Source organism: Chanodichthys erythropterus, chromosome 3, assembly GCF_024489055.1.
Source record: "Chanodichthys erythropterus isolate Z2021 chromosome 3, ASM2448905v1, whole genome shotgun sequence".
Classification (NCBI taxonomy): Eukaryota; Metazoa; Chordata; class Actinopteri; order Cypriniformes; family Xenocyprididae; genus Chanodichthys; species Chanodichthys erythropterus.
The window spans coordinates 20,298,981-20,315,675 of NC_090223.1; the positions used below are offsets into that span (position 1 = coordinate 20,298,981).

The window sequence follows — 16,695 nt, forward strand, 5'->3', positions numbered from 1 at the left end:
AAATAATTTATTAATATAGTTGCATCAACTGAATCATAGGCCTAAACATGTGCAGTTCCTGTAATAAATTAATACATGAATTAATTTCCAATTATATTTTTAAAAGCTTTGTGTCATCCATCTTATAAATTCAATCCCACGGAAAAATATTGGTTTCATGTTGACAAATAAAGTTTAATTTTTGATCAAATAAAGCCCAATGACATCTAGCTGAAATATATAGACAATTATCTTGTTAAACTTTGAAAGAATGAAATATCATTTAGCTGATATCTGTCCTGTTAGTTAAGAGTTATTCCTAAACTAAAAAAAGATTTATGGGTATTATTAATGGTAATGAATAAAGTCTGACCAGACAGCGGTGTGTTGTATCCGGCTTCACTCTGGTTCTGCTCTGATGTCTGACTGATGTTCTGCTGTTGACGGACAGCAGAGGGAGACTCAGATCTCACGCCTAGTCAAACACAAACTGTGTCAATGCTTTGAGGAAAACAGACTTTTCATCTCATTCATGTATTTATGCTTGAGAATGACAAACAGTTTAATGACATGTCTGTATTTATCTATCACATTCTGTTTACATTAATCTGCCTCACTGCCTGCTGTATTCAGTCAGCAAATTAAACCTGATAAAAGACTAATCTGGAGTGCTTACAGTACATATGCACTATATCAAATAACTAGTGGACAAGATGGTTAACACTGTTTAGATGAGTTTCAATAATTTCAATATATAACCGCATTTCCAGAGAAGTTGGGACAAAGGCAAAATAATAGTGAAAAGGTCATAGAATATCCAAATTAAACGGTTTTGAAACAGCCCACAATAAGCAGGTGAACTGGTAATAGAAGAGGGTGTCGTGTTTGGGTATAAAAGGAGCATTCACCAAAGATGGGTCATGGCTCACCACTTTGTGCCAAATTTCATGAGACAAATCAATAATCACACTTTTTAATGCAAGATTTCAAAGTATTTAGGTCTTTCACCATCTACTATACATACATTGTAAAAAAAAAAAAAAATCTGAAAATTGATTCACTCGACAAATATAATGTTGTTTGAACTTACTGTATAAAGTTTAGTTTGGATTAACTTTATGAAGGTAAGGTGAACTTACTTGTTCACTCAACTTAACTTTTGAGGTACTGATTTCCACTGACTTATTTAAGTTTTAATACTGAAGTCCATGTTCGTGTAACCTAATGTGGCTTATTTTATTAATTCATAATTATTTTATATAAATTGTTCTTTTATGTCAATTGTAAATAATTATTTTATTTCCAATGTTTCAGCCATGTTTCAGTTGAGAACTTTATTACCATTTAAATACATTTTCTACTGCGAATAATAACTGATCTGATTTCAGCCACTGAAATATCAACTGCAAATCAAATCGATTATATTTCTCAAGATCTGAGCAGAGGATGATTAAACAACTCCAAAAACAGCTTTAACATCTTCACTTATTACAGACCAGTTTGCCACTGTTTCTTTCATAAGATGTTTCTGAGAATTAACAGAGGTTTAGCTCTAATTAATGTTGGATCTTTTTATTGAAATTTTTTTGAAGTCACCATTATATTGATGATTTTTTTTTTTTTTTTTTTTTTTGGAGATTAGCTGAAGTTGTCTTGTTTTACAACATTCAATGTTTGACCATAGAAATGTTGAAGTCCCACTGAACTATTAAAATAATTTATTTTAGGTAAACAACTTTAGCTGTGAGAGAAAGTGCATTACTGCATTAACACTGACACAAACTGAGAATATTAGAAACATCTTTTGTGCAGCAATTTTAAACTGAGCATTTAGACACACTTTGTGAATAAAAAAGAAAAGCCGAAACATGGCTGAAACATTTGAAATATTTTTTATTTTATTTTTTTATTTTTTTTAATGCAATTGAAATAAAATAATAATTTATTTGGGTCAACTAAGAAAATAAATCAAATTAGGTTAATTGAACATGATCATGAGTGGAAAACTTAAAAAAGTAAGATCACTTTACTTTAGTAAATCAAAAAACTACATTTGTCAAGTTGTCAAATACAATAATAAATAAATCGATGTAAAACGATAAGTAAAAAAGTTAGGTTACACTTTTTTTTACAGTGCCATAATTACATTGTATCTACTTAATTAAGTACTGAGTACTGTTAATTAACTGCATGTATATATTTACAAAATACAATTAAGTTGGCCACTGAACACACTGAAAATCTTTTCTTTGTACTTTTGTCAGTTAAAAAAAGGTTCAAGAGAATTAACAAACCTCAAATTCTTGATTTTATTGCATTTAATAAAATCTCCCAACTTTCCTGGTGATGGGGTTGTAGATGACATAAATATTTTATCAATATTTTACAGAACTGAAGTAACAATTTAAGATGGCCTCTCGGCCTGACCAGCTGAAAACTGCCCAAAAACAACCAGCGAACAAACCAGCTTTAGGTTGGGAGAACAGCTAAGTCCAAAAAGCCAGCTTAGACTGATATAAGACGGCAGCTCAAAAGGTTTGGAAACAAAGCTAGTGTATGAAAATGTGTCACTGAATTTTAATATGAGATGATGAACCTTTGTTGTTTCTGAAGCGCCGCAGCAGGACCAAGAAGACAATGATTAAAAATACAACTGTCAGTCCTGCAGTCACTCCAATTATCACAGGATTGAGACCATCAGATCCTGATGCTGGGGATACAGAAATACAAGTATTTTTTACATTTAGATTAATGCTGTAAACTGTACAGGAACATTTCGACTGTGTTTATAGTTCTTACTCTCACCTCTGACTGAGATCCAGCTCTTGAGCGACTCTCCTCTCTCTGGGTGTTTGCAGTAGTAGAAACCCTCATGTGACTTTGAGACAGTAGAGATGATCATCTCTGTAGTTTGATTCTGGATGAGTGATTCATCTTTATAGAAATCAGCTCTGAGGATTGATGGGGTTGGAAACTTATTTAAACAGCGTAGAGTCAGATTATCTCCTTCAGTCACAGGATGAACAGGACTCTCCAGAATCACATCAGCTGCAGAAACACAGGAAAAAGTATGAAAAAGAAGTTTATTCAATTGTGCTATTAGAATACTTATTTTAAACTAAAAAAAATAAGAAAGTTTACTTTCAAAGTCCCTGATACTGTCAGTGTAACTTCATCACTGATGTGTGATCTGTGTGATCCTTCAGTCTCTGATCCATTACAGGAGTATTTACCTGCATCAGACTCAGTAACAGAACTGAATGTGTGTTCCTGTCTTTCACTGAAAACTGATTTCTTTGTTAACATTGTTAATTTGATTAGATGTAAAACTTCCTGCTTTGAATGTAATCAATAACTTATTTCTAATTTCATTTATTTTGTTACTGTTGTGCCGGGTCAGAAGGGTTTGTATCAAAAATGTCACCAAAATTAATACAATTGCCCACAAAATTCAAGATATGATTGCAAAAAGTACTTGTGATCTTGATCTTGATATTATAACAATGAATTCCTTATAATTAAGGAATATCACAAGAAAGAGGCAACCATGATATTGTTTTATACAAATGTTCACAAAATTTTATTTTTAAAACATTAACCTCAACACTATTTATGCATCTGTAATTTTACCAATTCAGATGCAACTTCTGTTACCTCTGCAGTGTAAAGATTCATTTTGTTGTTTCAATTGATTAGTAACAGCTCTATAGTGTTTTATTATTCTAATGTAATTATTGATAAAAAAAAAAAAAATAATAATAATAATAAGGCAGTAAATGTGGATCTTTCAGATGAATTTGAGGAGTGCTAGTCTGGTCTTGTTCTTGTCTTGATCTTGACACACAGTAGTCTTGGTCTCGACTAGATCTCAGTTTAGGTGGTCCTGACTACAACACTACTGAAAACACTAGTTGAACCTCTATATACCAGTTGACATCACAGGGGCACAATCATTTGCATACGACTGCCTCTGGAGCAAGACAATGATGCCTACTTTTACATCATTGCATCATTGTCCCCACCCACTGATGTGCAAGTGAATGTCCATGAGCAGTGAGTGGATCTAAAGCTGTTTATGGTAAGATTGTGATAATAACGAGATTGCGATGCCACACAGATGTTGTGCTGTTCCTGCTGTGGAAAACATAATTTTTGCATGAGCTGCCAAAGGATCCCAGTGTCAGAGAAAAATTTATTCAGTTTATTTTTAATGAACGTATAGTCACTTCAGTGCTGACTTGCATGTTTGTTCAAACTTGACATTTGACTTGACATTTGATATTCAACAGTGCTTTGATCTGCCTGCACTGACACCATTTTCTTTAAGAGCTGCCGTGCAGCCAAAATTATGAACCAGTTATCACTGTAAAGCTGCTTTGACACAATCTGTATTGTAAAAAGCGCTATATAAATAAAGGTGACTTGACTTGACTTGTTCTGTATATTTGACCAGCTACTGTTTTGAGAACAAGTTGAAATTTGACACTGGCTTTGCGCAAAAAATTTTGCTCAAAGATCAGGAATCAACTGTTCTGAAATCAGCAAGGACCACACAAACTGTAAGTACACTGTAAAAAAAACAACAAATGCTAATAATGAAAATAATGAAAATAATAACCTGTTTGCTTTATGAGATTTAAACAACAACAAGCCCCCCAAAAAATGCTTATAATTAGTGATCATGGCAACACAGAAAGAGCGCACTGTATAAGCAGCATAAACAAGATGCCTCCATTGACTATGTTTAATTAAATTGCTGAAAATAATGAGTGTTTTGTTACTATAATATTATACAATAACTCACAATAACAGATACCAAACACTCGATATGGTTTCCAGGCTGTCAATCATCAAAGAATTAGGGGGATTCACTCGCATTTATATGCCGTAGTCAATCCTGAAAATTACTGTGAGTGTGTCGCCAGGTCACGTAAAGTTTTTTTTTTTTTTTTTTTTTTTTTGGAAAGAATGCAGATATTGAAATATGCAACTTATAAACATAGTGTCTATTTGGTAACGAGATGTATTCAAAGATGTTAAATGCAATACATAAATAAATAAATAAATATTAAAAATAAAATAAAATTCAATAATAAAAATCATCAAGATACATCATGGGTGTTATTTGGTAATGGAAGTGAAAAAATCCAGCCAAATTTGAGACTTGGTTTGAAGATCATGCGAGATAATTTTGGTAAAAAAAAAAAAAAAAAAGTATCTTAATGTGAAGAAGCAAATCTCTCATTAATAACATGATAAACTTGTGTGTGTTTATGAAGAGATGATCAAACTCACCTGATACTGTCAGTGTAACTTCATCACTGCACTTTATCATGAACTATATCTGAACGAGGACATATGAAGACATAAATCACTCACAGTTTCATTGACTCTCACCTCTGACTGAGATCCAGCTCTTGAGCGACTCTCCAATCTCTGGGTGTTTGCAGTAGTAGAAACCCTCATGTGACTTTGAGACATTAGAGATGATCATCTCTGTAGTTTGATTCTGGATGAGTGATTCATTTTTATAGAAATCAGCTCTGAGGATTGATGGGGTGGAAAACTGATCTAAACAGCGTAGAGTCAGAGTATCTCCTTCAGTCACAGGATGAACAGGACTCTTCAGAATTACAGCAGCTACATCAGCTACAGAAACACAGAAAACACGTGCTGATTGCATAAAGAGTAAAATTATACTAGCATTATGGTAACATAAAACATATATTTCTAGATTTTCTGACAAAACCTTTTTTTTACTTGTGCATTAAGTTTCTGTTGTTTTTGTTTTTTGCCCATTGATGCTTTCTGTTCTTGTGAAAGGGTACCTATTATGCCCCTTTTTACAAGATGTAAAATAAGTCTCTTATGGACCCCCGATTGTGTATGTGAAGTTTTAGCTCAAAATGCCGCACAGATCATTTTTATAACATGTTAAAATTGCCACTTTTTGGGTATAAGCAAAAACATGCCGTTTTAGTGTGTGTCCCTTTAAATGCAAATGAGCTGCTGCACCCGGTCTAAGAGGGAGGAGCTTCATGAGTTTAATGGACACATTAATAATGTCAGAAACTGTCAGTAACTGTTCAGCCTGAACCGGATTCAGACAATAATGCCTACAGAGCCAGAGAATATATGCTGCATGGCGATTGAACAGGTATAGTTTAGTTTAATTGTTGTAAGGAACCCCCCATCGGCCCAAAAACGGAATCTGACACGCCCGGTCAAAGGTTAATGCATGTATGCCTTTTCAGCATCTCTATTAAGTTCACTTAATTTCTCTCGTTTAATCTGACTCCAGTTTCAAATGATTCTTATTCTTAGGTTGTGTTTCAAATTAGAAATTAATCATTAGTTATGCCTTAATTTAGATTTTTGATTATTCTGATTACCTTATAGTTTCAATTATTTCATTCACTGCAGTCCCGGTATTGCTTTAGAAGAGTCACTTTGGCCAACTTGCTCTTCCCGGACACAAACTCGTCAGTTCTGACCTTAAACACTGGATGCAGGGTAAGTATCTACCTTTAAGTCGGTCACGCTCTGCTTACTCGTAACAAAAAGCATAGTTTTTATATATTTACGAAAACTGCAACTTATTTAAGGCAGCGATTGTCAGAAATCGAAATGGACTTAATTGACGTGCCCCATGCTCCATCTATTAAACCTTTCGTATGAACAATCCTGAACACAGATTTGAGGTAATACCTTCGCTTTAATCTACTAGAAATAATGAATTAAGAATAATACAGAATCAACTAAATATAACCTTTTATTTGTCAAGTAAAAATATATCAATTACATTACAGTTGGATAATTAGAAGCCAATTCAGAAATAATAAATACATAGTTGAAATGCATATACACACAGTGATGCATGAATGTCTAAAGACATTCACCCACCTCTCTGGGGGCCTCTGGCTGCAGATGATCCCACATGACTGCTTTGCTCTTTACCTTTTATACCAGGACCAGAACAAAAGTATCGTAAATGCTTATTACACCAACACCTGTTTTGGGGGAGAGGAGAAGAGACACCACCCAAAAAGAGGACAGAATTTTCCTTAATTTTCCATCTTCTTCATAATTCTAGTGACTGCTGTGAAATTGAGACCATTTTACCAACCGCACTGAGACATTTAAAATGATACCAAACATAAAAAGGGAAAAACAATAAATACACAAGTTACATTATATGTCTTGAAGAATTTTCAGTGACTTGAGTCAAGGGAAAGGAAGGAGGGTGTGTGTGTGTGTGTGTGTGTGTGTGTGTGTGTGTGTGTGTGTGTGTGTGTGTGTGTGTGTGTGTGTGTGTGTGTGTGTGTGTATGTGTGGAGGGGGAGGCATTGTCTTTTTTGGGTTAGGGCAAGGCGTTGTCAATTGCTATTTCTTTGAGATCTTGTTCTCTAGGCGAGTTTTATTGCTTTATTGCAGGATGCTTGATCTCAGTTTTCGTTTAGGAGGAAAATCAAGCCTTACATTGTGGTTATAAATTATGTTGCCATCTTGCTTTTATCCACTACTAATATAAGCCTGTTGTAGCGAACCCTGTCCACTGTGTCTTCAGTGCTCTGATATCAGGAGTACATGGAGACTGTTATGCTCACCCTTAAGGCTGATTTAAACTCCTGCAATGAGTGCACACTGTATCTATGGTGTAGGCTGTGTGTAGCACATGTAGCCTGACATGCACCTCTTCAAAAATGTAACAATGTAGCAGAAGAGCAATCGGAGAAGAGCGAGCATTTTCAACTTTCATAGGAATGGTGCTTATTTGCCACCATCACTGCTGAAGCTTCTCTGACAATGTTCATGACAAGCTGCTTCTTCTTCGACTTTTGCCTTGATACTCAACATGACCGCAGACACTGCCTATTAGTGGTCTGCATGTTTGCACATCGACAAAGACAACAACGCAGAAGTATAAATGAAAACCGACACATAGCCCACAGTGCAGAGGCATATATCAGCCTTTTCATCTGACAACAAAACACCTCAAACTCTTATGAGACATTCTTGTCACTACAGCTGCTCCGGTTTAGAGAAAATGCCGGACTGGGTAAAACTTGCTCAGGCGGGTCTATGCTAATACACCAGAGTCTGTCAGCAGTCGTGCAAAGTGATGTAACTTTGAACAAAATCTGCAAATGGCTGTTCTGAGACACTGCTTATGATTTATGGAAATTAAAAAAAATAGTGTGGGTGGATCTTTATGATTATAGGTTGGTTGTGTACACACACCGCCGACAAACTTTTATGTTCAAAGTGAATTTTGCATTATATGTGCCCTTTAAATCAACCTGCTTCATGCATTGACTGTAAACTGCCAGTGAAATGAACAAATACAGAAACACAGACTCACAGTGTACAGTGATATTAACAGGATGAGATTTCTCTCCAGATTCAGACTGACACCAGTACACTCCAGTGTGTGATGTGCTGGTGGAGCTGATTGTACATGTAGATCCTGTTTGTGATCCTGAGAGTATTGATGAACAATCTTCCAGCCCCTGACTGTCTGTGTATCTTCTGACTGTCCATCCATCGGAGTTACTCTGGTCCTCACAGCTCAGAGAGAGAGAGTCAGATGTGAAGTGTTGAGTTCTGCTGGGACTGATGATCAGAGACACTGGAGGAGAAACACCTGACAAGACAATTACAGCTGTAATTTTTCAGATTTGAAATTAATGAATAATTACACAGGGACAAATGAGTAATGCATTAATAATACATAACTCTAAAGCAACTACTACTTATTTGTATCAGAATTCTAAAGTTAAAATCATGGTGACCCACTAGTAATTTCTCACATGTTACATTTCCTTCTAAAGGAATTATTAATTATTTGGATCAGTATTCTAAAGCGAAGTTCATGGTAACCCACTAGTATTTAAGTGTTACCAAATAAATCAGAAGGAATTATTTACAAAAATGTACAAAAACCTCAAAAGATTACTATGACTAGTTACTATTCAACTCAACTCAACTTTATTTATATAGCACCAACAAAAACAACAATTGTTGAGCAAGGTGCTGTACAGTATAACACACTAACACCATGAACCACATAAATTACAGCACAAAACAAACCAGACACAGCACACATCAACAACAATTAAAAGCGAAGAGAAAGAAGAAAGAAGATGGGTTTTGAGTTTTGTTTTAAACTCATGTAGTGTAGAGACAGTTATAATAAAACAGGTAAAATATTCCAGAGTTTTGGTTACTAGACAGTTTTCATGTTTCTCACTTTAAAATACTGATCCAAATAACTAGTAATTCCTTCTAAAGGATTTGGTAATACTTCAGTCATTACTAGTGATCTTCACTTTAGAATTAATTATACATTATGCATTATTCACATTAATTATGAGCCTGTATATAGTAGTTCTTATAAAAAAATAGTAGTTATTGATTATCTAATAACTGATAACTGATCACTATTACTTACTAATTCATTAATCAGTTTCTTGTTAGTTAATAGTAGTTACTAGAGTGTTAATAATGCATTACTCATTTGTTCCTGAGTAAATATTCATTAATGAAGGATCAGTATTCTAATTCCAAAGTTTCTTTACTAAAGTTTAATCAATTGTTTAAATCTGCATCAACTCACCAGTGACCCACAGTAGTTGTTTGTTGCTGTACAATGTTTTATAGGCTGGTTTTTCTGCTTTACACACATAAACTCCAGTGTGATTTACAGTAGCAGAACTGACAGTGTAATTTCCTCCAGCTCCTCTGCTGCTGTCTGAGAGCGGATGATAATTTCTGCTCCCTGTAAAATAAGAGAAGGTGTAGATTTCACTTTAAAGTGGAACTTCACTGATTTAAACCCACTTTGAATTGTTATAATGTTGGTAGTAAATGTAAATGAACAGTGTTTACTCATTATCTGTGTTTCCTGGACAGAGTTATTCATATTTATTTGTCAGCAAAAGTCCACCAGATGAGGCATTTTACAAATGAGACTTCTGACATCTTCAGGGCTTTTGTGAAAACTATAGATTATATTTGTGAAAACTATAGATTATATTTGTGAAAACTATAGAGTACACTTCTGTATTTTTGTATCCTCACTCATGGACAGTCGGATCAACAGAGGTTTATTATCACTGATTGTAACTCACTCCTGCTAAACATTCACTCTCTGAATTCTTGCACCTGGGAACAATACAAGTCTACATGCCCCGTCTCTGTTGTTTGGATTCAGAAATCAAGCGTAACTTTAGTTCTGGCAGGTCACGTCAGTCAAACTCGCATCAGCTGACTCCCAGGTGACTCACATCTACCTATACGAATACGACACCTATCACAGCATATCATATATAAGCTCTTCAGCATTATCAGCAGCAGCTATTGCAGTTCTCAGGAGCTAATTACCCTCCTCCATCCCCAGCTCCTCCTCTCGTCAGTCAGGATTGGCCTTATGATTCCCTTGTATCAAGACTCAGCATTCTTGAAATATGTGTTAAATTATTGACATTAATTATATCTGCATATGTTGGTTCTGTTCTGTTTACCTCATAGGGGGGTTATTGCTGCTCTTCCTGCTCTTATCCATGCATGGATGTGCAGAGAGTTCATGACCAGAACAGAATCATACCACCAATACAAACTCTATCAATAATATTTGATGATAGTGGTCCTGACAGAAATATTAATATTTCAGACTTGAATAAAATCATCCAATTCAGATGATACAACATGAAGCACATCACTGACCTGATGAGTTAGTTACAGTGAACCAGCTGAATGTCCAGCCTGTAGAGGAGCTGTTAACCTCACAGATCAGAGTCACTGGATCTCCTTCAGTCAACCACTTCTGAGGAGAAACACTTAACTGGACTTCATCTGAAATAGAGAAATGAAAGGTGCAAAGATCACCCTATGTGTGGTTCAAACCACATCCTTTAGTTTAGTAGCTCTGAGCTCAAAGCAGGGTTTCACACCACCTTCATCTACACCAGCAGTCAAAGAGACACACAGTATCAGATACCAAAGTGTTGAACATTGTTGTTGTATTTTAAAGCACTAGGTGGTGTCTGTAGAGTTACTGATATTCAAGACAAAGGAAATGTCAAAAGATGCTTAATTTTTTATATTCTTCATAACAAATTTTGGCCATGCAATATTTATATGATCATTTTTGTGAGTGAATGTTTTTGGTGTTTTTTGTCACACCTCAGAACTGTCTGTGTGGTTTTAGTTCACAACACATGAATCATTATATAACTTGTTTAAAAAGCTGTATTTATAATCATGACACTCATTTACACTGCTGGGGCTGGATTCATGAAAATCGTTTTAAGAAATATTTCCAAGAAGTTTGTAAGAATGTTCCTTTGGGAATTTAAGACAGGTTGGAGGTTATCCTAACTTTAAGAAGTTATTTACGATGAATTTTAAGAACATTATTTCCAGAATTATGAATTCTCTCTCTCCTCTACACCTACAGCTGGTGTGTGGTGAACCACTGGTTAGAGGTGTAACGATAAACATATTCACATTGAACTGTTCAGTATGAGGCTTTCGGTTCGGTACACATTACAAACCAAACAATTCATTGGACTAATCCTATGCGATTACCAGACCAGAAATATAAGATCCTTCAATAACCAACAGGTCTGGCGTTTTCACTTTGGGTTCCCTGTAAGTTATGAGGGTGATGGCACGAGAATGGTGGATAAAAAACAACGCTATGTCACATCTGCTACATGACAATAGGTCACACCAGCAGGAATGCTTCAAACATGTCACCTTATTTACACCGAAATCATCCCTGTGTGTCAATAACTGGAACTAGACGAAAACAAGGAGAAACACACACACTACAAGCTATCCCTGCTGCATTTATTCAAGCATTTACAACTCATTTGAACAGGGCAAAAGACGCAGCGATTGATGCATTTACAGCTGCGGATATGAGATCTTACTCTGTAGAGGAAAACGCAGGTTTTAAGAACGTTCTTAATGTAATTGAGCCCCGTTACACTGTTCCTTCACAAGCCCATTTCAGCCAGACCGTAATTCCTGATTTTTACAAAAAACAAAAGCCCACATAGAGAGCCAATTGACCAAAGCACCAGCGATTGCTCTGACAACAGACGGCTGGACGTCGAGGGCTACACAAAGCTACCTGACAGTAACGGCACATTATCTTACTGCTGAGTGGGAGATGAAAAGCCATGTTCTTCAGACACGCCCTTTTGAGAGTCACATGAGTGAGGATTTGACCAAAGGGTTGGTGGAAGTGTGGAAGTGGGAGCGAGCTAATGTAACGATTCCTGTGACTACTGGAATATAGTTAATGCTGTTGGAGCTGCTGGACTTGGGCCAAAAAAGGGTGCTTTGTACAACAACGGCCCATGTGTTGAAGACAAAACAGGAGTTGCTGCAGCTTCCTTTTCACAAACTCATCCAAGATTTACCAACTAGATGGATGTCAAGCTATGATTGAAAGATATCTTGAGCAGCAGGCTTCAGTGTGTTCTGCAATGACATACAAAGCTGTGAAGAAAAATATTAAAGACGTGTGTCTGAAAACGACGCGAGACTGGCTGAGAATGTCATCACAGTTTTGAAACCCTGGAAAACTGTGACAACCCTTATGTGTACCGAGGCCTCTCCATGCTGTTCATGACCCATGAGCCAAGCACCAAGTCTGGTGCCAAAATGGCAGAGATAAAATTGATCAGGGCATTGGACTGTATTTCCCTAAAACTAAATTGTTCTTTTCTTTGTATTTGTTTACAACTACTACAATATTACATTTCATTTTTTTATAAGGAGTGGTTTTTGTTTTATATGCTGCTAAGAAGACACCCCAGAAGATGGGTCAAGTATAGCTCCATAATTGTTCAAAGTAAAAAAAGATCATACTTTATGATGTTAGCTTTAATAAATTTAGAAAATGGTAAAAGTCAAGGAAATTTCTCTGGCATTTCTTTATTTCTGCTGTATCAAAATCATACCGAGCCGTGAACCACTGTGTCTTATCGAACTGAACCATGAATTTTGTGAACCGTTGCACCCCTACCACTGGTGCTGTTATTCTGTGGCTGTCGTCACATCATTCATGTGGATGATGAACTCTGGTGCTGGAGGAGGAGAAACTCCCTGATATGATTGGAAAGAGCTTTGGATGTACAGTGGAAAGTGCTAAATAAATGTCTCATTCCTTCATTCTTCTTAAATTTTGTCTTAAGAAACAAGATAAGAACTTTCTTAAGTTTAACATTAAAAGTAACATTAAACGTTTTTGGGAATACAAATATTCTTATCTTTTTTTTCTTAAGTTAGAAAATTATAAGAAAATAACAGTGAAGAATAATTTTCTTCTTCAGAATGTTTTGTGAATTCGGTGCCTGGTTTGTAACACAATGACACATTTGTGATCAAATTTATGAATCAAATTCACTCACCTTCAGTGTGTCCAGAGTAGATGTTTGAAATCAGCACTAAAAATACAAAGTAAAAAAAAAAAAAAAGTCTTAAAAGATTATTTGTATTTGTATTTTCTCTGTCAGACATCTACAGCAGGAATTAACAGGTTTAATTGTTTAGTTTGAAGTTAGTCATTTGACCTTTAAAACAGATATGTTGATCTGCTTTATCAATGCAGAAATGTTTTCTGAAAACAACTGCAATTGCTGAAAAGAGGCAACTTAACAAAAGTCAAGAACTCAAATAAAGCAAACGCTGATCATCATGATGGTGACTTCAAACTAAACATTTTCAACCAAACATCAACATCTAAACCTGGTGATGCTGTCTGTGGAGTTGTTTAATCCTCTGCTGAGATCTTGAAAGATTTAATGTCTTTTATCTTCAGTTGATTTCATCTAAGGCTGTCGCTGAAGAAAGTTGTAGTTTGTGGTCTTATGAATGATTTAAAGAATGGCTGCGTCCGAAAACTGGAAATGCTGCCTTCAGAGGACACATTTCAGGTTGGGAAGGCATCAAGGCACGTCCAAATTCAATGTTAGCTTCACTTCCTGTCTCCTGAGATACCTTCATCTGACTGATTTCTGAAGACAGCATAGATGTATCCTTAACTGCCTTTGATATCCCACAATCCTGTGCTTTCCTTTCTGTAACAGTTGAGCTGGAAAAATAAAGATGGCGTTCGAAAGTTGCATTTGCTGGCCAGTTTGTGAGTAAATGTACATTTTTGACCAACATTTTCCACTTTTGATGTCATTTCTAGTGATAAATTACTACTGTAGTAATTAAATATTTGTTTAGTTCTCACCAAAGCTTGCGGTATATTGCTGTAGATCATTAAACTCTTATGCTGCCTCAGAAGTCTGTCTGAAATCCGTTTCATGAGGTGCCTTCATGCACAAACAATGCCTTACAAGTTATTGCATGATAAGGCAGCGAGACAGCAAGTCAGCTACCTCAGTTTTCGGACACAGCCAATGTTTCAGGAACATCATACTAACCTTTAAATAACGTTCTACTAACATTAAGGAAACTGGACATTTTTATGTTATTGGAAAGTTTCAAATCAACGTTCCTAGTATGTTGAATTGTTCATCAAAATTAAGTTGAAAGAACGTTTGAGGAACATCATACCTTTTCAAATTCATTCCTCTAATGCCAAGAAAAGTGGAAATTTTTTACTTTCCCAGAACAATCATTGAATATTTGGAGAAAGTTCTTGTGTTGAGCAGGGCGGGCGAGAGCCGTGAGGGAACGGAGCGAGGCCGGTGACGCGAGTCTCTCACGGAGGAGCTCTGGAAGCATACAAGGAGGAATGACGACAGTGAAAGACGAGAGGACCAGGCCTGGACTTTATTTTATGTTTTGTTATGTTTGTGTGGCATTACTTGCATTACTTTCGTTTTGTTCTTTGTTTATTTTATATTAAAGTTTGTTGATACAGGAAGGAGGAGGCGGGAACCGGCGAACATTCAAACAAACTTTAATATTAAATAAACAAACAAAGAACAAAATGAAAGTAATGCTGGCAGACCCTCATGGACGTCTGCCGGCCACACAAACATAACAAAACATAAAATAAAGTCCAGGCCTGGTCCTCTCTCATCCTTCAGGGTCGCCACTCCTCCTTTTATGCTTCCAGAGCTCCTCCATAAGAGAATCAAGGCTGGTGCGACTCGCGCCGTTCCCTCACGGCTCTCGCCCGCCCTGCTCGTCACAGTTCTCATAACAAAAATCTGTTAGCCGGGGACAGACTAACATCACTGCTAAAGATCGGTGCTAAACTGCATGTAAATTCTCCTCCTCACAAGATCTCTGGTCAAGCTTACTCATTTTATATAGAGAAATCAAATACATTAACAAGCCACCCAAACGACAGATCAGCCAAATACTGAAATCTAACAATTTTTGAACATGGAGCTGATCAACTTTTATTATACTTTAGGCATTTTATAAATGAATATTCGTCCTTTGCTTGTGAAACACCATCATTCACATGTTCCTCAGCTTCACAACACAGAAATGTTTATTTTATCATCACAGCAGAGAGAACCTGAAATTGATTAAGAAACTTGAAGCCAACAGTCTGATCTAAAGACTGATTAAAGATAAACTCTTACTAACTGCACTAGTGAACATCTACTGAAGACAAACTAGTGAATTTCTACTTCATGGACAGAAAACTGAACAAAACAAACCAACAGAACTGATTCAACAAACAATATTAGAAAGCACAAAACTGAGTGACTGAACAAACAGACTGACTCAAACACAACAGAGTTCATTTCTCTTTCACAAACAGCTCTAACTGCACACTTCCTCTCTCAAGATCATCTTTTACTCATTTATCATGAACTAGAGCTGGATCTGAAACACTGAGAGCAGCATGAAAAGAAGAAAATAATCCAAGAACACTAATTAATCTCTTGAACCTGTTCAATCCTATTCATAATACGATCAGTTAACATCCAGTGAAAATAATACTCACAGAGCACAAGAGGAAGTTGACTGAGCTCCATACTGACTGAATAATGACAGACGGTTAAAGACACAGACTGAGTTAAAGCCTCAAGACTTCCTGATACCTACAGTCAGATCTTTAGGAACATAATGACAGATTAAAGACATACAAATGAACCTCATGTGTTACAGAAAACCTTCTGATAATGTTGATAATCTTGTAACATGTTTTCAAAAAATGTCACAAAAGTTTATAGTGAAATGTTGTCAGGACTCATTCAGTATCAAACTGAAGAGCAGCAGTTTGCTATTTTGAGAATTGATATTCTTTTGTGTTCAATGGAGAAGGAAAAGGAAACTACTTGTATCTGTATTGTAATAATGGTCTTAGCTGTACTTATAACTTTATAAGTGAAGAAGCAGAAACTGGAGAATGACTGCTGTTCCTCCACACTGGTTAATGCCACTGAGCTGAAAGAGAACAAACCAAACCACAACTATAAGCTCAACTCTATATCGATTCTTTCAGGCCTCTGACAATAAGGGTGTTGAATTTGACGCTGATATATTTGTACCTGTGAACAGTTTAATATTCAAACACCAAGATGTAATGAATTTTATGTCTGTTCCTCTTAATATAAATGTAATGTATAATGTAATATAAATTCAGATACTGCACAGTAAATACCTCTGTGTTAATTTAACACCGTTCAGTGTTCATTTGGGAACCACCAGCAGGGTTTTAAAAGTAACAACGAAACAGTGTTAGAGATAATTAGGTGATTGATTGATTGATTGATTGATTGATTG

General features: G+C 35.9%; 1 protein-coding gene across 1 annotated transcript; it reads right to left on the minus strand.

The window, feature by feature from the left end:
- Positions 1–41: 41 nt before the first annotated feature.
- LOC137017247 (Fc receptor-like protein 5) lies at positions 42–15,944 on the minus strand. Its single transcript, XM_067381289.1, has 9 exons — positions 15,914–15,944; positions 13,404–13,439; positions 10,705–10,833; positions 9,868–9,874; positions 9,596–9,753; positions 8,342–8,623; positions 2,785–3,027; positions 353–454; positions 42–58 (listed from the first exon to the last, which is right to left on the minus strand). The coding sequence occupies exons 1-9, from the start codon at positions 15,942–15,944 to the stop codon at positions 42–44; spliced, it is 1,005 nt and encodes a 334-aa protein (XP_067237390.1).
- Between the last annotated feature and the right edge of the window lie 751 nt (positions 15,945–16,695).